General features: G+C 50.0%; 11 protein-coding genes across 11 annotated transcripts; 4 read left to right on the forward strand and 7 right to left on the reverse strand.

Moving 5' to 3' along the window:
• Positions 1-148: 148 nt before the first annotated feature.
• On the reverse strand, positions 149-2,573 carry N7537_008645 (aldehyde dehydrogenase family protein; the record flags this gene model as incomplete). The annotated part of the gene is made up of 4 exons (XM_056899699.1): positions 149-1,595; positions 1,682-1,863; positions 1,954-2,403; positions 2,568-2,573. 4 exons carry the CDS (start codon positions 2,571-2,573, stop codon positions 149-151), a joined length of 2,085 nt encoding a protein of 694 aa, XP_056751775.1.
• Positions 2,574-2,602: 29 nt separating this feature from the next.
• N7537_008646 (endonuclease III domain-containing protein) lies at positions 2,603-4,141 on the reverse strand (the record flags this gene model as incomplete). Its single annotated transcript, XM_056899700.1, has 1 exon — positions 2,603-4,141. The coding sequence occupies one exon, from the start codon at positions 4,139-4,141 to the stop codon at positions 2,603-2,605; it is 1,539 nt and encodes a 512-aa protein (XP_056751776.1).
• A 571-nt stretch (positions 4,142-4,712) lies between these two features.
• N7537_008647 (amidophosphoribosyltransferase) lies at positions 4,713-6,573 on the reverse strand (the record flags this gene model as incomplete). The annotated part of the gene is made up of 3 exons (XM_056899701.1): positions 4,713-5,917; positions 5,975-6,427; positions 6,489-6,573. The coding sequence occupies 3 exons, from the start codon at positions 6,571-6,573 to the stop codon at positions 4,713-4,715; spliced, it is 1,743 nt and encodes a 580-aa protein (XP_056751777.1).
• A 967-nt stretch (positions 6,574-7,540) lies between these two features.
• N7537_008648 (DNA cytosine methyltransferase) lies at positions 7,541-9,489 on the forward strand (the record flags this gene model as incomplete). Its single annotated transcript, XM_056899702.1, has 2 exons — positions 7,541-8,994; positions 9,060-9,489. 2 exons carry the CDS (start codon positions 7,541-7,543, stop codon positions 9,487-9,489), a joined length of 1,884 nt encoding a protein of 627 aa, XP_056751778.1.
• A 622-nt stretch (positions 9,490-10,111) lies between these two features.
• Positions 10,112-11,891, forward strand: N7537_008649 (putative 2-methylcitrate dehydratase; the record flags this gene model as incomplete). Its single annotated transcript, XM_056899703.1, has 3 exons — positions 10,112-10,363; positions 10,426-11,203; positions 11,275-11,891. 3 exons carry the CDS (start codon positions 10,112-10,114, stop codon positions 11,889-11,891), a joined length of 1,647 nt encoding a protein of 548 aa, XP_056751779.1.
• Positions 11,892-12,058: 167 nt separating this feature from the next.
• On the reverse strand, positions 12,059-13,330 carry N7537_008650 (putative extracellular exo-polygalacturonase; the record flags this gene model as incomplete). The annotated part of the gene is made up of 2 exons (XM_056899704.1): positions 12,059-12,866; positions 12,939-13,330. The coding sequence occupies 2 exons, from the start codon at positions 13,328-13,330 to the stop codon at positions 12,059-12,061; spliced, it is 1,200 nt and encodes a 399-aa protein (XP_056751780.1).
• Positions 13,331-13,998: 668 nt separating this feature from the next.
• Positions 13,999-15,068, forward strand: pmeA (putative pectin methylesterase; the record flags this gene model as incomplete). Its single annotated transcript, XM_056899705.1, has 3 exons — positions 13,999-14,438; positions 14,491-14,603; positions 14,662-15,068. 3 exons carry the CDS (start codon positions 13,999-14,001, stop codon positions 15,066-15,068), a joined length of 960 nt encoding a protein of 319 aa, XP_056751781.1.
• Positions 15,069-15,272: 204 nt separating this feature from the next.
• N7537_008652 (cytidine deaminase family protein) lies at positions 15,273-15,668 on the reverse strand (the record flags this gene model as incomplete). The annotated part of the gene is made up of 1 exon (XM_056899706.1): positions 15,273-15,668. One exon carries the CDS (start codon positions 15,666-15,668, stop codon positions 15,273-15,275), a length of 396 nt encoding a protein of 131 aa, XP_056751782.1.
• Positions 15,669-16,420: 752 nt separating this feature from the next.
• On the reverse strand, positions 16,421-17,398 carry N7537_008653 (uncharacterized protein; the record flags this gene model as incomplete). Its single annotated transcript, XM_056899707.1, has 3 exons — positions 16,421-16,700; positions 17,019-17,198; positions 17,310-17,398. 3 exons carry the CDS (start codon positions 17,396-17,398, stop codon positions 16,421-16,423), a joined length of 549 nt encoding a protein of 182 aa, XP_056751783.1.
• A 907-nt stretch (positions 17,399-18,305) lies between these two features.
• Positions 18,306-21,721, forward strand: N7537_008654 (uncharacterized protein; the record flags this gene model as incomplete). The annotated part of the gene is made up of 4 exons (XM_056899708.1): positions 18,306-18,560; positions 18,614-18,879; positions 18,938-21,008; positions 21,062-21,721. 4 exons carry the CDS (start codon positions 18,306-18,308, stop codon positions 21,719-21,721), a joined length of 3,252 nt encoding a protein of 1,083 aa, XP_056751784.1.
• Positions 21,722-23,169: 1,448 nt separating this feature from the next.
• N7537_008655 (V-type proton ATPase proteolipid subunit) lies at positions 23,170-24,138 on the reverse strand (the record flags this gene model as incomplete). The annotated part of the gene is made up of 6 exons (XM_056899709.1): positions 23,170-23,237; positions 23,298-23,401; positions 23,467-23,623; positions 23,729-23,858; positions 23,990-24,002; positions 24,122-24,138. The coding sequence occupies 6 exons, from the start codon at positions 24,136-24,138 to the stop codon at positions 23,170-23,172; spliced, it is 489 nt and encodes a 162-aa protein (XP_056751785.1).
• Positions 24,139-24,871: the final 733 nt, after the last annotated feature.

Consider the following 24,871-nt stretch of genomic DNA (forward strand, 5'->3'; position numbering starts at 1 on the left):
CCACATATAAAATCTGTAATAATAATTTACTCTGAATTAAATATTCCTACAGCTAGAGGTATTACCGATAGCAAGATAGAGTATGTATAGTACAAAAATATCGATATGAAACAAGAATTTTGGAATGAGTTCCCGAGTAGCCAACCCATCACAGATTCCTCAACAACCGGGAAATACCAGCAATACGCCCACCCAGCGTCAACTGATATCCCGTCTCAACAATACCCTTACACATCTCCCAAGCCGCAACCCCACCCTTAGCATCCGCCGCGTTCTCCCGGTTCTGGATAGGATAATCCACGCGCGGTGGGATACCAGTGCCAATTAAAGTAGGGAACCAGTCAACGCAAACCGCCTTGACATTGCACAGACCGCGCAGCCCCTCATCGCCCGCGAACCGGCCATACCCAGATCCGCGCACGCCACCGAACGGCAATTGCACAGCGTAAAAGGCGCCGAAGTCGTTGACCGCTACCATCCCGGCAGATATTTTCGACACGCAGGCTTGTACGTCCGCTTGTCGGTGTCCGAAGACACTGGCGCCTAGTGCGTACGGCGTTGAGTTCGAGATGGCAATGGCGTCCGATACGGACTCGGCGCGCATCATAAGGAAGACTGGGGCGAAGAGCTCTGTCTGCGCGATCCGCATGTCGCGTGTCACGTCTACTAGTAGGGTTGGTGTGAAGTAGTGGCCGTGTTCGTGGACTGGGTGCTTGTATTCGGTGCCGCCGGCGAGGAGACGTGCGCCTTGTTGCACGGCTTCGTTGATGAGTGCCTCCAGCTTCGCGAAGGAGACAGGTGAGATCATCGCACCGACGTCTGGAGTTGTGGCGTCGAGGAGGACGGAGCCGAGGTGGAGATTTTGAATGCGTGGGGTTACAATTTCGATTAGTCGTTCGTATGCGCTGGGGAGGGCGACGATACGCTCGATGCCGATGCAGTTCTGACCAGACGATTGGAAGACACCGCGCATGAGGATAGAAGCGATGGAGGAGATATTGTGAAGAGTGCGGGGGTCGTCCAGGATCACGGCAGGATCTTTACCACCCAGCTCGACACATACAGGGATGAGAGACTTGGCTGCCGAAGTGCATACATGGTGAGCAACGGGTCGGGATCCAATGAAGGTTATATGCGCGATATCAGGGTGCGAGGTGAATGTATCGGCAACATTGGGTAGGCAGACTAGCGACTGGACCAGGTCGCGTGAGTGGCCACAGCTAGAGAGCGCGCCACGCACCATATCAAGGAAGTAGATTGCAGACCATGCGGTCTGCTCGGACGGTTTGACAACAACTGCGTTACCGGTAAACAGCGCGCTGATGATCGGACCGATGAAGTTGTGTAAAGGGTAGTTCCAGGACACACAGGCACCCACCACGCCTAGTGGTTCGTATGTGACCGTGTTCTTTTTGTACATCATCAGGAAGTTGGTCGGCCGCCGCTCTGGTCGTAGTGCCTTCTCGCCATGGTCGATTGTCCACTTGAGCTTCTCCACTGTCACAAGGATCTCGCCGAATGAGCCGTCAACTTTTGTTTTACCTGAATCGAGACAGCATGCGGTAACGAGGTCATCTTGGTGGTCTAGGACATATCTGCGAGATGTTAGTTGGACAAGCCTTAGGGGCGCCGTAGGCAACGCGCAATTCATAGGACGGAGAAAATTTGTCAATCCACATACTTCAACAGTGTCCGGAGAACCTTTCTGCGCTCCGCAAAGGTAGTCTTTGCCCACTCTGGTTGAGCAGCTCCCGCAACCTGAACGGCCTTGTTGACATCTTCGACTGTGGCGGGCTTGATTCCGTTACCAAGCACCCTCCCATCGGCAGGACTGTAGCTCATAATCAATTGATGGTTCCATTTCTGCGTAGTAGACAAGTAATTAGCTTAAGTACAAGAAACAGATGCCGCAATGAAATAATCCCGAGCCAAAGACTAGGCTTGTTAACTCACCCCGCGAGCTTGATCCTGCAAGACCATTTTCTGCTGCCCCTGAACCTCATCCCATGTCTTGATCGATCCGCTCTTGCGTACTTCGGATGGGATAGGAACATTGAAAACGACCGCTACCTCTCTCCAGCTCTGGAGGTAGAGGTACCCCACGTATACGGCGACAAGGGAGGCGAACGCGACTCCGATGTGCGGGGCGTACTCTGCCGACCCGGGAGGCGCGTAGGCCTCCAGAAGAGTGCGCAGCGAGGGCGGAATGTGGGATGCCAGACAATCCATGGCGGGAATGGTGCAATTGGACAACTGGAAATTGTTGCTGGGAGAGTAAAGGGAGTTCCTGGAGACTTTTGTGTTTGCGATAAGGCGATAAGTGTCCACCCAGCCCCAGGGGTACTCCAGGGCTAAGTCGTGCCATACAACATAGACTGGCGAAGATTTAGGAATATCAGAAGACTGAACTTCAGAAATTGATGTTTGTATTTAGCAATGATGATACACTTGTATTGAGAGCAAGAGAAATACGGTAAATAGATAATAATATAGAGTACAAATATTGAGCTTAAGCCATTAACCGTCATAAATCGATGTGATCAATCTTCATTTCGTAAAGATTCCACCGTCATTTCACATAGTTTCGTTGCCGTAAGTGCGTTCAATCGTCACTTGTTTCATCGGAAATCGAACTCTCGCTTTCGTCAGTCTCCTCCTCGGAGTCCTTGTTCGACCTCTTGCGCTTACTAGCCGTGCTCTTAGCAGCAGCTTTCTTTTTTGAAACCACAGTCGGACCGTTGCCCTTGCGCTTCCCGTCGCGAGTTAACAGGTGATCAATGACACAGCCGTCCTCCCAGCCAGCACTGGACTCGCCGGTAGCAGCTCGGCACCGGGGGCAGGTCTTCCCATGCCGGATGAACAGCTGATGGAGCGAGTACTTCAAGTGGTCGGGAATGCGCACTTCCAGGTGGCTGAAGGCAGTTACTTCGTTTGCACGAGCAGGAATCCATCCGAGCCAGCGACAGAGCCGGAAGATGTGGGTGTCGACGGCGAAACAGGGCCGCTGAAGGCAGAACAAGATCACGCAGGCGGCTGTTTTGGGTCCAATTCCCGGGTACTTGATCAGATCGGTCATGGCTTCTTCAGTGCTGAGATTGTGGAGGTGGTTGAGGGAGAGGAAGTTCTGATCCGCGCAGGCAATCTCGTATTGCTTGTCCTTTTCAGCCTTTTCAGGTGCCAGCTTGGACATTGAGTCGTTATTGGACTCAGAATCTAATAATGTAGCTCGGCGTGCCTGGTTGTCCTCGTGGACTATGTCAAGAATCACCTTGAGGTTCTTGCTTTTGATGTCGGCCAAGCCGCCGCTTTTGATCGCTTCAAACACATCTTTCACAGTGGCCTGTCGTACGGCATCCCAATTCACGCTTCCTTTCCCGATGCCTTCTGAAAGAACGCCGAATCGTTGCACAAGTCCACTAAAGGCCTTGGCAGCATTGTTGCCTGTGGTCGCACCGCTGAGAAGGGTGCGGATTAAAGCATCCAGAACAGATGGGACCTCACCACACCCGGTGACTGTCAGGGAGGGTTCAGGGATGGTTGCTGGGGCAGTGACTACTCCATGAATGCTGGACAACAGCCGATTGACATTTTCACACTCCTCGGGGGTTGGTCGAACCAGTTCGGGGAAAGGAGAGATACCAGGTGTCAAGCCATAAGTAATCTTCTTTGGCTTGCGGCCGGTTGGGGTAGTTTGCATCTTGGGTTCTTTCTTCAGCTTCCTTGCAGCTTTGTCCACGGTGTCTTGAAGCTCAGTAGCCAGATTTATGACCTGATTCCCCTTTACAGTTTGATTTTCCTTGTCAGATCCAGCAATTGCGACTGTGGGCTCTGTTGCTATAGACAATGGGGCCGGGGCAGCTCCTAGGTTGTGAGGGAGTTCATCGAACAAGGCTGGGGGCAACACCGGCTTCTCTTGCTTAATCGTGGTATTATAATTACTGGGGGATTTCAAATCAGTGATAGTGTTAATCTTGGTTGTATTCATAGCATCAGAGGCATTGGAATTGCCAGTGGAGTTGAGACGCTTTCGTTTGTTCGCTTTGGTAGTGTTTGGTGCTTGAGTGACCGAAGGGCTGTTTTCTTCTTTCGCAATCAATGCAGCGGCAGCCCGTGCTGCGGATCGCGTAATGCGGCATTCCATGATAGAGAAGGTCAGGCTAGACGGCCTGCAGCAAGTGTCGATTTCCTTCAATCTTGCATAGACAGCCTTGGGTACAAGAGTCGATGACCGATGACCGATGGCCGACTGACCGATAACCGAGGACCGATGACCGATAACCGATATACCAAGGTGTATCAATCAATTTTAACCATCAATGAGGAGTCCGAGTTAAAAGGATAAAAGATGTTCAGCGCAGATGATCGCATTATGGATCTGCCGATTATGCGGAGGGAATGAGGTGATGCTACTGGCCATTTGGGCACGTGACCTACCTCTTTGGGACAATGGCCAAAATAAAAAACAGCATGACTTCAACAACATTGGAATATTGCATTTATTTTAGCTTCATCAAGAGTTATTGACAAGTGTATCTCAAGACACCGGGTATTGGCATTTTCAATGCATTTCCACATCATTTCCACATCATGTAGCCACGAACAGCCACTCAGCACATATGCTCCCTCAAACAAACGCCCAGACACCCAATGCAAATTACCAAAATGGTGGAGAAAAAAAAATTAAAAAAAGATTAAAATCAGATGTCTCGTAATCATGCCTCATGGTCAGCCTGGTTGTGGATGCTAATGTCCATGCGGTCGGAGACCTTCGGGTTGTGTTGGTCTTCGGGCTTGCTGGCCTGCTTGGCGGTACCAATCACCGACGACTCGTTATCCATGGCAGGAATAATCTTGCCATTGGTGTCCATGGTGACTCCGTGGGCGGCGATCTGGAAGTCGGTCATGTTGGCAAAGCCATTGGTGACAGCCTCCTTGGCCTTGTCAAGAGCCTTGACCTTGCGGCCTTCGCCACGGACGGACTCGAGATGCTCGAAGTAACCGGATGAAACGGGGGTAACGTAGCTACCACAGAAGACGCCAACCTCGAAGTTTGTAGGCTCTTCCTGACCATTCTCACGGGCAACATCGGCACAGGCGTCCTTGAGATCGGGCAGAGTTTGGAAGACAACCGCCTCCGCGCCAATGTGCTTGGCGATGGCCTCTGAGTTCCGATTGTGTGCAACCAACTCTTGAGGGGAGGCAAGGTCGATACCGTAGATGTGAGCATGTGTGATCTCTGGCGCACAGCTGGCAAGGTAGACCTTCTTGGCGCCAGCTTCCCGGGCCATGTTGACAATTTCGCGACTGGTAGTACCACGCACAATACTGTCATCAACCAGCAGGACGTTGCGGTCCTTGAACTCAGCCTTCATGGCATTGAGCTTGCGGCGGACACCCCTCTGCCGTGTTTTTTGCTCCGGCATGATGAAAGTGCGGAAGACGTAACGATTCTTGACGAAACCGTGACAGTAAGGCTTGTTGAGGTATAGTGCGACATTGGACGCGGACGTAGTAGCCGTTTCAGGAATAGGAATGACCACGTCAATGTCTTTCACAACCTCGGGACCCAGGACATCGAGGATCCGTGCACCGAGACGGTCGCCCATGCGTTGCCGGCTACGGTACACACTGATGCCATCCATGATGGAGTCAGGACGAGCGAAGTAGACATACTCGAAAATATCCGGGGCATAGGCCTTCTTAGGAGCCACCTGGCGGAATACCGGCTCACCGCCCTTGGCGATGATAACCGCCTCACCAGGCTGAATGTCACGGTGGTTGGTGAAACCCAGCTGGTCCAGAGCTACTGATTCAGAAGACATCATGTAGTCCATGCCAGGTCCATCCGCGGACTGACGAGAGCCCAAAATGAGGGGACGGATACCGTATGAGTCACGGAAACCCAAGATTCCAAAGCCTAGATTGCGAGTTAGTACTATAGACTAAAGGGGACCACGAATGATTGCTAACTTACCAGCAAGCATAGCAGTGCAGGCCCATCCACCCTCGCAACGCTTGTACATGCGGGTTAAGCTGGCAAAGAGGTCCTCGTGGTTGACACGGGCCTTCTTGGTCTCGCTTAGTTCGTCAGCGAAGACGTTGAGCATCAGCTCGCTGTCACTATCGGTGTTGATATGACGGTGGGCTTCAAGGTCAAGGTGCTTCTTGAGGTCCCCGGCATTGATCAGGTTACCGTTGTGCGCGAAGCAGATACCGTAGGGGCTGTTCACGTAGAACGGCTGGGCCTCGGCGTTGGCACTGGATCCTGCGGTCGGATACCGCAGATGGCCAATACCCATGGAGCCGGGGAGGTTGGCCACCTTAGCACCTTCTTGGAAGACCTTAGCAGCCATGCCGTTGGCCTTAAGTTGGTAGATACGACCGCCGGACGCGCATGTCGCAATACCGGCTGCATCCTGACCACGATCTGTGATACCGAAACCTTTAGCCTCGCGGTCGCAGGAGTATATATTCTGGCCGGAACTCACGTTGGAGAAGGTAAAGTGCCTCGTGGAGATCCACGGCGGCCGCAGATGAGGGGTTCGCCTGGATCAGCGCAATGATACCACACATCCTGACGGAGGGTAGGTTTTCTGTGATGGACGAAGAGAATTAGTACCAGTGTTCATCCATTGCATTCACAGTGTATAACAAGATTGCAGTGTCTCAAATCAGTTCAGGTGTTTTCTCCGCAACAATTGTTTAGGAAGTCTAACATCTATAAAAAAACCATAATTCATCATAAGAGACAGGGAGAAGAGGGGATGCTTTGAATAAAGCCGAAAGCCAAAAACAATAAAACCATGCGACTTACCAAAACCAGATCACGTAAAAGAAGGAGTGAAGTTTAGAGAATGGTCATCACCAGAAATGAACACCACCCCAAGAAGACAGAAAGAGGGAGGAAAATATTCCATGGTAGTGGTGTTTCTTCGGTCGTTGTGCTGCCCCACAGAATTAAATTTTCTCTTCTCTTGCCCGGGCCGACCTCGGGGCGATGTCATGAGTAAGCAGTGCCCCACATATTCCCGGGGCCCATGCCCTACTATCCCGAACGGGACAAGCGTCTATGTTGTATAGAGTTGATGTTGATAACATACATGGATGTACAGCCTTAGATTGGAAGAGTCACCTTCAATGAGATGACATGAATACCATGGCCTTATACCGGTCTTTCATGCTTCACAAAACTAGATATCGTCTCTGCTTTGTTGACCAGGTAGAAATACATAGACGAATCCGTAAGAGTTGCTTCACTTGGCTTGTTATGAATAGAAGATCTGGCAAAGCCTTCCACTACTTCTATTTACATCACATGTCCAAGCCAAATTGTGTTTATCTGCGCAAGATCCTTTCGAACACCCGGCTATAGCAGTAGATGTGGTTCTGAAGTCATCTGAACTTGAGATCCTATTAGATCCCAAGATCATCCATCGGCTTGATATTGAGATTTGTTTTCTTTACCTTGATTTCAAACCTGGACTTTGCATCCTCACATAAACCGATTATGGAACATTTTCATCCGTCAAGCATCACACCAATGGCTGATATCAATGATCGATCCCGTATTTCGGTGTCTCCCTTTGGAGACCCGATTTCTGTCAGCACGGCGGAGTTTCGAGCAGTAACTCATGAGCCAACAATGCCTGACAACGATATCATCATGTTGGATCCATTGGAAATCTTTATTACTTCACCCACGCAGGAGGCCAGTCAAATCCCCTTCCTCCCCGCCGAGAACATGCATACCGTGATTGACCTGACTTGCGACGATGAAAGCAGTCAAGATATGGAAGAATTGACCTCTGACATGGCCAAAGTTGCGGCTCCCTCCGCCATCGCCCCCGGTGACGACTCAGCGAGTGTCCGGTCTTCCTCCGGCAACTCTTCTCTCCTCAGTAACCAGTCTGCCAGCTGCAGCCCAACGCCAGAGACAGCGCAGCAAGGAATAGACATTGGGGGTATTGTGTTCAAAGCTGGAATTTGCTTGGAGCTTGATGATGGCTCTTTCATGCGTGTCGAAGACATAATTCCTCAACCTCACGACCTGCGTTTTTTCGGCAGGCGTCTTTACCGCACGACTCACCCCGAAGCCAAGACATACCTTCCAAAACTCAACGATGAATTGGTCTGGCTCACTCAGAACACAGACCACATCAGCATCAAGAGAGTTAGACGGGTTGTGCCCGTTCGCTTCACCAACTATCGTACTGATTTCAACAATCTCACACCGGGAGCAGAACTGACTTGCCGACTGAAGCTCACTATTCGCCAGAACGGGGTTGTCATTATCCCTGGCCACGCACCTTTGAGTGCAGAGCAGTGTGCAATTGAATGGTTGAACTTTTCCGAATCAGACCCAGGACTTGGCAAACCCGCGAACCAGCTGCGTGCCGAATGGAGAGGGCCGACTGTACCTTTCGGTGAGGCTAGGGCGTCTTCTATGGCTAGGGATCTTGAACGACAGGGCGTGATTGATCTGACTGCCCCTGACCGTGCATACACCTTCGGTGACGCCTACTGTGGTGCTGGTGGTGTGTCTTGCGGGGCCAAGCAATCTGGCGTGAAGCTTCAATGGGCCGTTGATATCGACAAATATGCACTGGAAACATATCAGCTGAATTTTGACGACGTAGAGGTTGAGCATTCAGACTTTTTCAGTTTTCTTACCAACGATTCGAGATTCCTACGAGTTGATATTGCACACTGCTCACCCCCCTGCCAAACTTGGTCTCCAGCTCATACTGTGCCCTGTCCTCGTGATGACGCCAACTCCGCCTGCGTCTTTTCGGCTGGAAGCCTAATTCGAGAATCACGTCCCCGGATGTTGACTATGGAGGAAACCATGGGATTGCCGCAACGATTTCCTGTTATATTTAACCGAGTTGTACTGGACATGGTCGAATTTGGATATTCTGTTCGCTGGTCGGTACTGGGATGTGACGAATATGGTGTGCCTCAGGAGCGGAAGAGGCTGCTTCTCATTGCCGCAGGGTAAGTGAAGTGAAAGACAAAGCTTTTCATATCTCGATTCTATGTATCTAACCACGTGCTCATAGACCCGGTGAAGTTCTGCCACATTATGCTCAACCCACTCACGGCATGCCTGGTTACGGTTTACTTCCCCGAGAGACCATTTCATCCACCATCGACAACATTCCTCCTGATGCCGATGATCACAATGTTGAAGGGGCACTTGCGCGGTGGGCTCTGAGCCACCGACCATCGTTTGATCGCCACTCTCTAGCTAGGACCATTACTTGCGGGGGCGGCGAATACAACTACCACCCCTCGGGAACCCGGCCCTATACCAGTCGTGAGATGGCCCTCCTGCAGACGTTTCCCCTGGACTTCCAGTTTGCTGGGAGGTTTATGCGCAAGCAGATTGGGAATGCCGTGCCCCCACTCTTCGCCAAGGCTATTTATCAAGAGATCGTCAAGTCTCTGCGTGAGACTGATACAGAGGAGGCAATGGGAATCTTCCACTGACTCGGGAGATTATGAGAGAAAGGCGAGGAATAGAAAGAGACAGGGAAGTTGGGGATTGGGGATTGGGGATTGGGAATGGGGTCCTCTGGGTGCTGATCTGCCTCACGTGCAGATCAGCCGAGGGCAAGGGGGAGCTCGGCGTGAGCTCCATCTCAGTACAAAGATTCTTATTCTTTATCCTTTCTTGCACATTCGGACCACGGATATTCCGATTTCGCTACATCTTGCAGCTAATGTCTGTTGCTGTTTTTCTTTACGTCCGATACTCGGATTCCCATGTTCTAGGGAGCTCAACAGACAGAAATTGTAGCAATAAATCCGGCCCATTAAGAAAGTAATAGTGTAATTATTGGCCTGTCGACCTGTAGACAAGATAATTAATCCCATAAACAAAGGAGTAGGAGGTGTACAAAGATAGAGTGAAGTAATACCCGACTGTAACCGACCCTCGGCAGGATGAAGTCAGCTTGGAACTCTTCCCCGGTCATTTTCTCCCTTTCTCCCCCAACATTTCTCCTTTCGTCCATTTGTTTTAAATAAACCATCTCCCCCTCTCCCTCTCTCCAATTGTGTCAATTGTTGAATCCTCAACTTCGATCCCATTCCCAATTCTGCTTTCACAATGTCCCTGCCCGCAGTGAGACGCCTGACCCACACCTCTCCCCGCACTTTGGCCCGCATCTCCAGATTTCCCACTTTGGCATCTTCCCTCTCCATTACTCCCCGTATCTCTGTTCCTCGCACTCCCCGTTTCTCTACAATGGCCGCCCGTCAATCTGCCGCCCCGGCGGTTCATACCGACAAGTCCTATGACCCTGAAATTCAGGATATGGCCAGTTACATCCACGACTATAAGGTGGATTCCGACTTGGCAGTAAGTTATCTCCGGCTCGGTTAGATGGGGCACTGGCTAATTCTAAAATTTGTTGTTTGCAGTTTGACACTGCTCGTCTGGTATTCCTAGACACCCTTGGCTGTGGATTGGAAGCTCTGAAGTTCAAGGAATGCGCGAAGCTCCTTGGCCCCGTTGTGGACGGTACTGTCGTCCCCAATGGTACCCGTGTGCTTGGCACTCCTTATCAACTGGACCCCGTCAATGGCGCTTTCAACATCGGTGCGATGATTCGCTGGCTCGACTACAACGACTGCTGGCTCGCTGCCGAGTGGGGTCACCCCTCCGATAACCTAGGTGGTATCCTGGCTGTGGCCGACTGGATCTCGCGCACCAATCGCGCCGGTGGAAACCTTGGCAACGGCAAGATTTTGAAGATCCATGATGTTTTGGAGGCCATGATCAAGGCCCACGAGATCCAGGGTGTCTTGGCACTGGAGAACTCCTACAACAAGGTCGGCCTTGACCACGTTGTTCTCGTCAAGGTTGCGACAGCCGCTGTCGTCTCCAAGATGATGGGTCTTACTGAAAGACAGACTGCGGATGCTATTACCCAGGCTTGGGTGGACGGCCAATCTCTCCGTACCTACCGCCACTCACCCAACACCATGTCGCGTAAGTCGTGGGCTGCTGGTGATGCCTGCCAGCGCGCCGTCAATCTGGTTCTCAAGGTCCAGAAGGGCGAGGGTGGTCTCCGCACCGTTCTCTCTGCACCCACCTGGGGTTTCTACGATGTCCTGTTCAAGGGCAAGAAGTTCCAGTTCCAGCGCCCCTACGGCAGTTACGTCATGGAAAACGTTCTGTTCAAGGTTTCCTATCCTGGTAAGTGCCAAAATATTTTGCAGAAAATGATCCTGTGTAGGGTTTGACGACAGCTAACTCCTTTTCAATAGCCGAGTTCCACTCTCAGACTGCCATTGAGGCCGCCGAAAAGGTCAATGCCAAGCTTGCGGCCATGGGCAAGAGTGCCAAGGACATCAAGGAGATCACCAACCGCACACATGAGGCATGCATTCGCATCATCGACAAACAGTTTAAGGAGATGGACAACTTTGCCGACCGTGATCACTGTGTGCAGTACATGGTTGCCACCATGCTCGTCTTCGGCCGCCTGACCGCTAGCGACTACGCTGACGGCTCCGAGGCCGCTACCTCCCCTCTGCTGGAGGATCTCCGCAAGAAGATCCGCTGTGTCGAGGACACCAAGTACACCACCGATTACCATGACCCCAGCAAGCGTACCATCCCCAACGCGCTGACCGTCACCCTGAACGACGGCACTGTCCTCGAGGAGATCGCCGTCGAGGCTCCTCTGGGCCACCGTCTCCGCCGCGAGGAGGCCAAGCCTGAGATTTTGGCCAAGTACAAGCGTCATCTCGAGGCGCACTTTGACAAGGCTCGCGTCGATGAGCTGCTGGAGTTGGGCTGGAACCGCTCTCAGCTGGAGAACTACGATGTCGACCAGTATGTCGACCTGTACGTGAAGGACAAAATGATTGCCTCTTCGTAAACATTGAATGACTGGGTCTGGTGTACTGCGTTGGAAATCCCGCGTGTATGACGAACATATACATCTTTTTTTATATACCGCAAAATTGCATAGAGCTTTTTTCCCCCCAAGTATTTCTTCAATATTCTTCCATCCACAACAATACTATACATAGGTCTCCTCCATTCTCAGCCGGAGGCACCTGCAGTGCACTTCACCCCCAATGTAGACGGGGTGTTAGCACACTGCACCTCACTACCCCCAGTTGGCGCCACAACAGTATAGCCGCTAACCTTGACATCGCAAGTTCCACGAGCTCCACAAGAAAGATTGCCCGTAACAGCTTTATACTTTCCACTCGTCTTACCACTGATGTTTTCGAAAACGATGCCTGTCAAGTCCGAATCTCCAGGATTCTTCACACAGTAATCATCATTCTCTCCATAACAACTCTGGATCTGAATCGCATAGTCACATCCATCAACGACAATATCCGAGAAAGTAACGTTGCTCACTGTCGACTTGGCATGGCCGTTACCAGTGGGATATGTCTTGATTCCCACCGCCTTGGACGACTTAATCATCCTCGCGCCCGACACTTGCACATTCTTCACGAAGTCCTCGCCACTCTTTCCCAGCGATCCCACAGATAGTCCGTGGCTTCCCGTGCAGGTAATGTCCTTGACGATAACGCCGTCCGCACCGGGCTTGAAGGCCACGCAGTCATCGTCGTTCGTCACGTGGACGTTGCTGATGGTCACGTCTGTGCTGGCACCGATGTCGAAGCCGTCTGTGTTCTTCGGCTCATTCTTGCTTTGGGATGTAGCGACCATTGTCAGTTTGAGGAACTTCGCGGTCTTGGTGTTGCCCTTGACGGAGTTGAAGACGTTGGGTGGGTTCTGTTGGCGGAGGTTTGAGACCTCGATGTTAGAACCACCGGTGATGTAGAGCAGAGTTGGGCGGCGGTAGCTGCTGTCTTTGGCGAAAAGGTCCCATCTATACATGTTATTAGTGAACTGAAAATGGGAGCCGAAAAAAAGATAAAATGCAAAGCAAAGGAAAACATACGACTCTTGCCCATTTCCATCAATGACTCCTTTGCCGGACAGAGATCGAATCTTAAGTCCATCAATATTCTTGATGTTGATCATTGCTGTCTGTCCCTTCCAGACATTTGTGGACGGGCTGAATTTCAAGGTGCCTTCTAACTGGAAGTCACAGCCGGCACATCCCGCAAAATCCAGTGGACTATTCAGGTTGTAGGTTTTGCCGGCGGGGATGATGATAGTGCCTCCCTTGCCGCATTTGGCGATTGCCGCTGCGATAGCGGGAGTATCATCGGATCCACCGGCTACTGGTGTGCAAGCTGAAGCACGAACATGATGCTGGTGTCTTGCATCTGGTAGGGCGAGAGATGAGCCGAGGAGGGCAAAGACTGCGAGGGCTTTTGTTATCGACATGGCGCGAGTGATTGAAGGTATCGCAGGTATAGTCTGGGTATATCTACCTATCTAGTAGATTATAGCTTTTATAACTTTTTCTTTCTCCTTTTCTCTCTTCTCGTGTGTTTTGCATGTGGTAGCCTCCAATGTTTCGTCAACAAATAAATAAGACAACCTGAAACAACGCCTCTGTTTTAGCCGGCGGCTGGTGATTTGAGGAATAATTCATTCAGTGAATATCATTTCTTCATTAAATCGGAGATAGGGCCCAGAAACCCCGTTGGATTACCCACTGGGCTGTCCTCCCGAGGTCTGTTCTTCCTGATCTACGAACGGCCTATGCCATATCCATCTCCCCTTCCGTTATAGCCACGGAAGTCCGGCAAACAATATAATGTCAAACTAAGAGGAATAGGACAATTAATTTATTGTGGATATATTCATCTAAATATATTTACCCCTTAACCACAGTATCGGAAGTCTAACTGCATATGGAAATATGTCGGAGAAATATGTCTCATTTAACTCTTTTAACTATACTGAAGTTCCGGTGGGTTGGCTCAAGCAGGGTCTCACCTTGAAACAATCCCCGTATACTAGAATTTAATGCATGTAGTATACGAAGTACATAAACCGACAATCATTCCCTCTTTCACAGTAAAATGTAAAACAACAATTCCTACCAAATGCATCCCCACAACTTCTTCCTCGCAGCCCTATCCCTGGGCGCGGCTGTCCTAGCCGCCCCCACTGAACTAGCTGCTCGCACAGCTAGAACTAGTGCCCCCGCAGGTTGTTTGACAGTCGGTTCGGGCGGGAAGTACTCCACTATCGGTGCTGCATTGACTGCCCTCGGCTCTTCCAAGGCCCCAGCTTGTATCTATGTTGCAAGCGGCACATACAAGGAACAGCTCACTATTAACTATGGCGGTGCTCTGACTTTGTATGGTGAGACTGCTAATGCGGACACGTACAAGCAGAATACCGTGACCATTACCCACACGATCTCTTCCCCTGCCGCTGGCTCGTTGGATAAGAGTGCTACTGTGAATGTTGTCGCTCCCGGGCTGAAGATGCACAACATCAATGTGGTGAATGGATTCGGGAAAGGTGCGCAGGCTGTTGCGTGAGTATATATTTCTCTCTTTGGTATTTGGATTACTAACTGACTCTACCAGACTCGTCGCCAATGCCGATAAGCTCAGCTTCTACGCATGCCAGTTCCTTGGCTACCAGGATACCCTGTACGTCAAGTCTGGAACACAGTACTATACCAACTCCAAGGTTGAGGGTAAGTCATTTTTTTATCACATTCATCAATCCCACTATTATCTACTAACAATCCCTAGGAGCGGTGGACTACATCTTCGGTGCGGCTTCCGCCTGGTTTGACAACTGCGACATCGTCTCCAACGGCCCTGGCGCTATCACCGCTAGTTCGCGCGAGGTAGCCACCGACAAGACCTGGTATGCATTCGATCACTGCAATATCAAGGGTTCTGTCGCCGATGGCAGTGTATTCCTTGGCCGCCCGTGGCGTGGTCTTGCTCGCGTCATCTACCAGAACTCCAACCTGGGTAGTGTGGTCAATGCCAAGGGATGGACTCCAATGGCAAAGGGTGCTACTCCATTGTATTATGAGTACAAGAATACTGGGGCTGGGTCGAGCACTTCTGCACGCCAGTTCTTGAGCCCCATCTCGAGCGCGGTCACGAAGGAGACGGTTTTGGGAAGTGACTATGCTACTTGGATTTGATTCGAGTTGCTAGTGAACAATGGACTCAAATTAGGGTCTGGTTCGTTGAGATGTATTTTAAGACAGTTTTTGGAGCTGATTGGATTGACTCAAGAAGCTATGGGTGAACTTGTGGAGTCAGATTAGGATCTACATAGTTGTGATGTATTTTTACTGTGTGTTACTTGTGCATATAAATAAAAGGTATATAATAAAGGTTGCATATTACTCCCTAGTCTCATAAGAATAAGGCAATAATTCATCAATCGTAACAGATTTCACCGCTCCACCCTTCTGCACAATAGCTCGAATCTCAGGATGTAAATCATGCAGCACCTGCCGACACCGACCACAGGGATTGAGAATAACTCCATCGCCGCCATCTTCCCCAACAGCAACGATATGCGATAGACGAAGAGTCCCGGCACTGGCAGCCACACCAAGAACCACGAGCTCGGCACATGGTCCGCCGGTGAAGTGAAACACGTTCACGCCGGTGAAAACTTGGCCAGTGGATGAGAGGGCTGCGCTGGCTACGCTGTGGTTGTCTGATTTGGGGATGGAATTGATTGTCGTTCTTGCGATTTCGATGAGGTTGGTTTCTTCAGGAGTCAAGTTCATGGTGACGAATGAAGGGATTCGATAATTTTTGATAAGAAATATGTGTAATATGGTGAGATGTTGTAAATTAGGAAAGTCTAGATGATAGCATGCACAGATTGTGTATATCTTTGGGGGAAATTAAAAGGGGGAGTAGCTAAAAGTTGCCTCCACAGCCAGTGGGGAATGCGGAGTTCTGAGAGGAATTTCCTATTTCGGTGCCCGATTGCCCAGAGTTGGTTCTTGCGGAAGATGAGAGAGTACAACCGTGATAATTTAGTGTATAAATTCCCAATGTAAGCAGCTAGTGTGAAAAGAAGGTTAGGAGGGAAGTCACGAGCATATCATCCTTGAAAGGAGTCAAACTACGCATGAAGGCGCCCATTCGGTTGGAAGAGATTCCTTTTTCTTTAACATGATTATAGTGACCACAGTTCCTTTTAGTATGCTTGTGTATGGATATATAAAACAAGGTCTTCCCCTGAGGCCTATTTAGACAGATGGACAACAGGTATATAAATGTGGATCAAAAAGCCGAATGAACACGCTTCGTGTCACGTTGATGGATATCTCAAAGCAAAGCAAGGCAAAGAAAAAGTCAAGCAAAATCGAAGTAAGCAAGAGCCAATAGCGAAAAAAAGAAGCAAGAAGCAAGAAGCCGTATTGATCCCACTTGGCAAACTTTGAAGGGAATAACCACCAACGATATCAATGCAAATTGCAAGCACACCCCCACAGGATCATGCATGTAGTAAGTGAATTCTTTCCGGAAATTATCCTCGTGTCTCTTCCTCTGGTGAATACGAAGCTTGGCAGATCGGGCATTTGTACCGACGGTATTCAAACCAAGATTTCAGACAATCTAGATGGAAGGCATGCTTGCAGCGGTTCAGTACGAGGACCTCGCTATCGGGTGGGGAATGCTGTGCCCCGCAGCTGCAGCGGGGGTCTGGGCGTGTAGTCGGGATATGATTATGCTGGCCGTGGGCCAGAACGGCTGGGTCGGGACAGGCGAGATATGGGGATGATGACAGTGCTGAGAGACAGATGGGGCTGGGCAGGTTAGCTTGATTCTAGAAGATTCAGGCGATTTGTCTAGGGTCGTTTGCGTGCTCTGCTATCTCTAGCCAAGACCACGTGTGTTTATCCATGAACGAGGCGAATTGGCATTGGGGCGTATTTGTAGGCGAAAATGCCTTGCCCAGAAACATGAACCCGCCTCAACGAAACTCGCCGATCCCGATAGGGCGGATGGACCGAGAGACCAGCCCTAGTGTCCCCGCACTACATCATCGAGCCGTAGGGCCAAGAGGATTGAGGGGGAGGGGGCCGGAATCGGAGACCGGTGGAATGCTGAGAAATTACACTTACCAAGTATCTTGGCCGTAATGCTGGGGATTGGCAGGCACATTTTGTTCCTCCAACCATCGATCCACGGACACAGGCTGGCCCAGCACATTCTGCAACTGTACCTGATAGACCGGTGGGAGAACCTGGGCTTCGGCCATTGCCTGCATGGCTGTGCGTCGTCGGTGATGCCACATGATCATCCTGAATGGAAATCATACAAATCAGTGATCGGCACGTCAGAAGTTCGAGAACAATTCGTATGCATGAAGCGCGGGGGTGGTCTTGCCAAGACTATCGTGCCTCCGTACTTACACCGGAATCATGCTGATCAGGGAAAACAGCGCAACGGCCCCAATCACAACCCCGATTATCTCCTCTCGCGGCATGGAATCGTCCGCCATGAATGGAGGGTCATATGGAATTTGGGTCCAAGCGAAGAATATACGAGAAGAAAATAAAAATAAAGAGTTGGAGTATCGCCCAGTAGACCCAATAAAAATGGAGGAATAGCGCAGCGTGAGACAGTGCAACCTAGATCGGATCACTCGGGTCAATTATGTATTCAGGCACTGGGTCCCCAATAATAATTGATGGCCCATTATTTGAGGCAACGAAACAAGTGCAAATCGGAGATTTTTGCCACATAAGAGTTGAAAAATGTCCCCGGAGAAGTAGGTGGATTTGAGGCGGAGGAACTCTCAAGCCCCGAAACGCCAAGATATGCCAAGAGCCAAGAGCCAAGATGCCCAGAGGTGGGAAATAAATCAGATGAGACAGAAGGCGACGACCTGTCTAGCCAAGGGATGCCAAGAAGACTCCGCACCAATCATAATTGGAGGATTGTCGCGTGGGGACTGGCCCAGGCGTGCCCAGAGTCGTTTGCGTCATCGTCTAAATGAGGAAAGTCAAGTATGATGCGCCAAGAAGAGTCTGGCTTAATACCGAGATCTGGTAGATGAAACTAATTGGCTATCAGAACATCATTATGCTGATTCCCCGGATGTCGGACTCGATTTCCATTAGATTATTTCCGGTCTTAAGAGCCGGTTATCTTTCGCCATCGACTGACATTCTGATCTTGGTCCTATTTATACTTTCGGACATCCCCCCGGAAAAGAAAAAGAATGTTGTTCTCATAGAAGTGTGCCTATTACTCAAAGTAATTCCGGTGTATGGACTCTCATTTTCTTACAGATACGTTCTATAAGTTGCCCCCTTAAGAGCCTCATAGAAGTACATCTTTCACTCAATTCACTCAACTCGCTCAACTAGAGAAAGAAACACTCTTACTATTCGCGAAATCGCGCAATGTCGCAGGAAGCCCAAAAAGGCTCTGGCTCTGATAGCCCTGCTGATATTACACAACAACCTCTCTCCCAGCCCGCCCATAGTCTCTCCTTCGACGACGTCATCGGCGAACTCCAGACCAATTCTGACGATGGTCTAACAACTGCTGAGGTCAAGCAGCGCCTTGAGAAATATGGCGAGAATATACTTGAAGGAGATGAAGGCGTCTCCTTGGCAAAGATTGTCATTCGACAGATCGCCAACGCTATGATGCTGGTAAGTCAAAGCCCAAAAGACCCGCCAAAATTTGATTGCTAAAAGTTCATTAGGTTCTCATTATCGCCATGGCCGTCAGTTTCGGTATTCAGTCCTGGATCGAAGGAGGTTTCATCGCCGCCGTCATCGCTCTGAACATCGTTGTTGGTGTCTACCAGGACTACGCCGCAGAGAAGACCATGGACTCGCTGCGATCGCTCAGCTCTCCCACTGGTGTAGTCTCTCGAGACGGCAAGACAGCAACCGTCCCCGCAAATGAGATTGTTCCTGGTGACATGGTCGAGTTAAAAGTTGGAGACACTGTTCCTGCTGATGTCAGGTATGTACCATAAACCCGCACAGAATACATCAAAACCCCCCACCTAACTCCTTCACAGACTTGTTGAAGCATTTAACTTCGAAACCGACGAAGCGCTGCTAACCGGCGAGTCTCTCCCGGTTCAGAAGGACGCAGAGACCACCTTCGAGGTCGACACCGGCCCAGGCGATAGACTGAACATCGCCTACAGCTCGTCAACCGTGACCCGAGGACGTGCTCGCGGTGTCGTCGTGGGAACCGGAATGAGAACCGAGATCGGAGCTATTGCTCAAGCCCTCCGTGGAACCGACTCGAAGCGTCGCCCTGTTAAGCGCGGACCTGAAGGCGAAACAAAGAAGAGATGGTATATCCAAGCTTGGACATTGACGACTACTGATGCCATTGGCCGGTTCTTGGGTACTAATGTTGGTACGCCTTTGCAGCGGAAGCTGTCTAAGCTGGCGCTTCTGCTCTTTGCCATTGCTGTCGTTTTTGCGATTGTCGTCGCCGCGTCGAACAACTGGCGCGGTGATAGCGAGGTTATCATTTATGCGGTCGCGACTGGTCTGGCTATGATTCCAGCCTGTTTGGTGGTTGTGTTGACAATCACTATGGCCGTCGGAACGAAACAGATGGTCCAGCGTCATGTCATTGTCCGGAAGCTGGATTCCCTCGAGGCACTCGGTGCTGTTACCAATATCTGCTCAGACAAGACTGGTACGTTGACCCAAGGCCGCATGGTCGCGAAGAGGGCTTGGCTTCCATCCCTGGGAACTTACTCAGTTGGCGCTTCGAATGAACCTCTCAACCCTCAAGACGGTGATCTGAGCTTGATAGCTGAGCCTCCGGTCAAACTGGGTACGGAGAATCTGGGTGATATAGCATCGCCAGATGACTTGTTAAAAGACAACGATACACTCAAGGACTTCCTCAACGTTACGGCCATGGCTAACCTCGCTCATCTCCACCAAAGTGCCACTGAGGGATGGCAGGCTCGTGGCGAACCCACCGACATTGCCATTCAGGTTTTCGCCTCTCGGTTTAACTGGGGTCTGGATCGCTGGACCAAAGGCGAAAAGCCGATCTGGCAACAGCAGGCCGAGTATCCATTCGACTCAAGCGTGAAGAAAATGTCTGTTATATTCTCAAAGAGAGACGACAACTCGGAGAAGAGTCGCGAAATGATTTTCACCAAGGGCGCAGTCGAACGTGTTCTCGAGGCGTGCACTACTATTAAATGGAAGCCCGACTCTGAACCTGTTCCCATCAACGACGAAATGCGCGATGAAATCTTGCAGAACATGGAGGCTTTGGCTAAAGAGGGTCTTCGTGTGCTCGCTATGGCCGGTCGCGAGAACACCTCTCCCGCAGAGAAAGGCGGCGACCCTCTTCCTCGCGACGAGGTTGAGAAGGACTTGTCTTTCTACGGTTTGATCGGCCTGTACGACCCCCCTCGTCCCGAGACGGCTGGGGCTATTGCGCTGTGCTACAAAGCTGGAATCGCTGTGCACATGGTTACTGGTGACCACCCCGGTACTGCACGTGCGATCGCCGCGCAAGTCGGAATCATTCCTGCGAATATGGATATGATCGCCAAGGACGTTGCTGATGCTATGGTTATGACGGCTTCCCAGTTTGACAAATTGACCGAAGATGAGATTGATAAACTTCCCACCCTTCCGTTGGTTATTGCTCGCTGCGCGCCTAATACGAAAGTCCGTATGATCGATGCGCTGCACCGTCGTGGGCGCTTTGTGGCTATGACGGGTGACGGAGTTAACGACTCTCCCTCGCTTAAGCGGGCTGACGTCGGTATCGCTATGGGCCAGAATGGCTCTGATGTAGCCAAAGATGCCTCCGAACTAGTGCTGTCTGACGATAACTTCGCGTCCATCATCAACGGCATTGAGGAAGGTCGTCGCATTTTCGACAACATCCAGAAATTCGTTCTGCATCTTCTTGCGGAAAATGTTGCCTTGGCCTTGACCCTGCTTATTGGATTGGCCTTCAAGGATGACAGCAACCAGTCTGTCTTCCCTATTTCCCCCGTCGAGATCATCTGGATTATCATGATTACCTCTGGTCTCCCTGATATGGGCTTGGGAATGGAGATCGCCGCTCCAGAAGTGATGGACCGCCCACCGCAAAGCGTAAGTCTCCCTAGACCTCTTCCCTTACAATTCAATTTACTAACAAACCACAGAAACAAGGTATCTTCACCTGGGAAATCATCATCGACACCCTCGTCTACGGAGTCTGGATGGCTGCTCTCTGTCTGTCAGCATTCTCTCTCGTCATGTTCCAATGGGGCAGCGGCGATCTCGCCCAGGGCTGCAATACCCATTACAATGACCCCAGCAAACCCTATGACTGTGACACAGTTTTCCGCGCACGCGCCACTACCTTTACCTGCATGACCTGGTTCGCCCTCTTCCTCGCCTGGGAGATGATGCACCTGCGCCGCAGCTTCTTCCAGATGCAGCCCAACTCGAAGAAAGTCTTCACCCAGTGGATGCATGATATCTGGCGCAACAAGTTCCTATTCTTTGGTATCATGACTGGTTTCGTTCTTGCCTTCCCTATTATCTACATCCCTGTTATCAACCACAGTGTGTTCAAGCACAGCAGTATCTCCTGGGAGTGGGCTATTGTCTTTGTTGAGACAGTGCTCTTCTTCCTTGGCATTGAGAGCTGGAAATGGTGCAAGCGTGTTTACTTCCGTCGCCAGGACCGAAAGGCTGCGGCTCAGGGTGATCCGTCTGGTGGTGACCGTCGGGATCTGAGAGATTTCAGTCGCTATACTACTATGGACCGTTCGGATACTCAGGCAAGTGAAATGAAGGTGGAACAATCTATGGTCTAGATGTTGAATAAACAGATGACCTGAAATAGCAGAGGATTTCAAATCAATACAAATAGATGCACGTTACAACATAATGCTTATTAAAACGTAAACCAGCAGTTTGTTAATGATATCATACATCCACCAGCTAGACCGAATCCACGTAGTATTTATCACTCCATATGTATCCACCGTTTCACCAGGGTAATCCCTCCAGCAGCAGCGTGCGAAATGCTGCCCCGATCGAAAATCACACGATGATAAGCGGCTAAAGTCCGAGCTATTTCTTCGTGGCTCATGAAGAGAGCGCAATTCAGTGGAATAAGGCAGGCTGAGTACCCGAAGCATCGCCTTAAATGCCCCTGAAAAATGAAAATGTCTTTCAAAAAGAGGTTGACAAGTTCAAAGTTCCCGGAGGATACGGGTGTTAAAAAGGGAGGTATAGGTGGACTGGTCGATATGGTCGAAGATGTAAGGGAATGGGTGTAAATAGTCCGGCAAGACAGAAGAATCCTAGAGAAATATGGAGACTCAGGCTAGTAATGGACTAGCCTAGCATTATTCCTCAGGACATCTTCCTGTCAACGTCTACTCATCGATAGTGAGTTCCTGTAGCCGAGACTCCACATCCTCTGGTAATGTTGACCTAAAATAAAAGTCAATCTTGTCAGGAACTGGCTGACGATCCCTGAATCATGCGCGAGGAGAAGGTCTACAATGTCTGTATGGCCACCAAGGATAGCCAGGCTTAAGGGACACTGGCTATACGGTCTCGGCGTAGTCCGTATATCCGCTCCGAGGAGCAATAGCTTGACAACCAAGGACCTTTTCCTATGCTTACATGCTCATGATAAGGCCGAGCTTTCGTGCGTCGAAACATTTTGCTTGTAAAGGGGTTTCCCAAGCACCGAATAGATGCGACCATTGGTGCATCTCAAGGCAGAGATGCTGTCCTGGCAGTCGAGGGCCTCCCCGATCATGAGAATTATCTCAGTAGGTAAGTTCTCGAAAGCTATGCCGTTCATATGATTAGAAATCAAGTCGGGAGTTATCCACAGGGCCATCACTAACGCAACCTAGCATGCTCACTCTTCGGCCTTCGTGGCCGCTTCAGAGGAGTGGAATCTACATATTAATCCTTCTGTTCGTTTCATTCATATTCGGTCTTACTTATGTTGTTCACCGACCATGATACACCTTTCCCCTGGATGATAAGCGGAGTGGACAAGCAAAAGAAAATGCGTCGCCAAATCGCCAAACAGGCAATATAAAATTCCATAGTATATCACGGCGCTATAAGACCCGGACCTCCCCTTGAATGCCTCGAACATGAATATGATAGCCAAGCCAATGTCTCCGAGCAAAAATGGAAACAATAAGAGCAGAGTAGCATAGAAGAGACCAAAGCCTGTAGAAGATCTCGCTATATTCTAACAAAGATTCTATTCCACGTCCGTCGCAAGGAACTCTTATGTGCACTTCATGGCAAATTTGGTGCGCGAGTTCATGAGAAGGGCAACGATTAGGCCGTACAGGCCTTATTCACGTATTAGCTTCTAATTCTGCGTATTTTCAGAGGGTATAATCTTGTTCTCACCAAGGACTTCAGCGAAAATGAGTATCAGAATCATACCGACATATAGTTTTGGCTGCTGAGCTGTTCCACGAACTCCGGCATCACCAACGACGCCAATAGCGAAGCTGAAATCATGAATAAAAGGGGCCACCTTAGCTATGTTTCGGAACTCATTTGTTACCCAACTTACCCTGATGCTAAGCCGGCAAGGCCGACAGAGAGGCCCGTAAAGAACTGGACCAAGCCAGTATATAAGGGGAGGTTCTGCTTCAGATCATTTGCGACAAGAACGGAAACGACTAAGCCATAGATGCCGATAATGCCAGCCATCACAACCGGAACTATGTCTATTGAACCACGTCTGGATTAGCATCGCATTCTCAAGTAATGAAAATGACTCATCTTGAACGGGGAAACTCTGTAAACTATTCCAGCATTCGGGCGTGACATACTCTTTACAATCAAGTCGGGCCGCAAGACAGCCGTCGTGCAAACACCAACGCCGGCCTTAGCAGTTCCGTAGGCAGCACCGAAGCAAGTGAAGACAATCGCAACGACGCAGCCCATAGCCCCAAAAAATGGCTGGGGGTCTCCAAGTTAGCCACTTGAATCGGGGCAGCAAGTTTAAACACGGTGAGGGACAAGAATGCATGAGCTTTGGCTAATCCTTGCGTCGTCACATTTGAAGGAGTCACAAGGAAGGGCGAACTCACGGCATAGACAGGACTAAGAGAGGATTCAGTAAGTATGGATTAGGCGTGGGACATTAGAAGTGCAGAGGAAGAGATTGCAATGAAAGAAGATCAGATCAGATGAAATGCGCGGGGTCCATGAGCTTTGCTTACCAGAACTCTGAAACCATTTTGCTGATTGATTTGGCTATTTGACCGCTTGAGGTGGACAGATTAAAAGAGGTATGAGAAGACTAGAACACAATCTTAAGAGACAGATGCAAGCAACGAGAGAAGAGACTCAAAAGATTGGAAGGACTGAAAGAATGTCCCAAGCCATGTCTGCCTGGGCGGGGGTTGTCAAGTTGTCAGGTTATCAGGCAAGTCCTGCTTACTAGATTCTAGTAGATTTGTGATAAATGACTCTAGCTAGGCAGCTACGAAAGTTGAAAAGTACGAGGGGCCAACCTATCAGGCTGTTAAGGGTTTTCTCCTAGACGCAACTAGTCGCGACTAGTGCTAGTATACTAGATCCTAGTAAAATCCTCCGAACAAAAATGGTATTCATTATTATACATCACTATCACTCATCTAATAGGCGGAAACATACAGTAAGTGTATTAAGCCATGTATATTAGTACCTATCTCTAGCTACTACTAGTAAATTTTAATACATATCACAGTATTTATATCACAGGCTGAAGCTAGCAGCTCTTCCTTTTAAGCATTATGGATTCTTCTTTCATTAACGTTGACCACCACAGGATACCTATGACGAACGGAAGGAGAATACTGTGATAAGGGCCCGGGCACTTATTGTTTTGGTAACCTGCGGATCTGATAATCCGTCCCTTTCCCTTCGAAGGGAGTTATTGATAGCAGATTGAACCCCCAAGAGGCAAGTGGCATAGGACATATCGAAGA

This window comes from Penicillium hordei, assembly GCF_028827395.1.
Source record: "Penicillium hordei strain IBT 12815 chromosome Unknown utg000004l_segment0_segment0, whole genome shotgun sequence".
Taxonomy (NCBI): domain Eukaryota; kingdom Fungi; phylum Ascomycota; class Eurotiomycetes; order Eurotiales; family Aspergillaceae; genus Penicillium; species Penicillium hordei.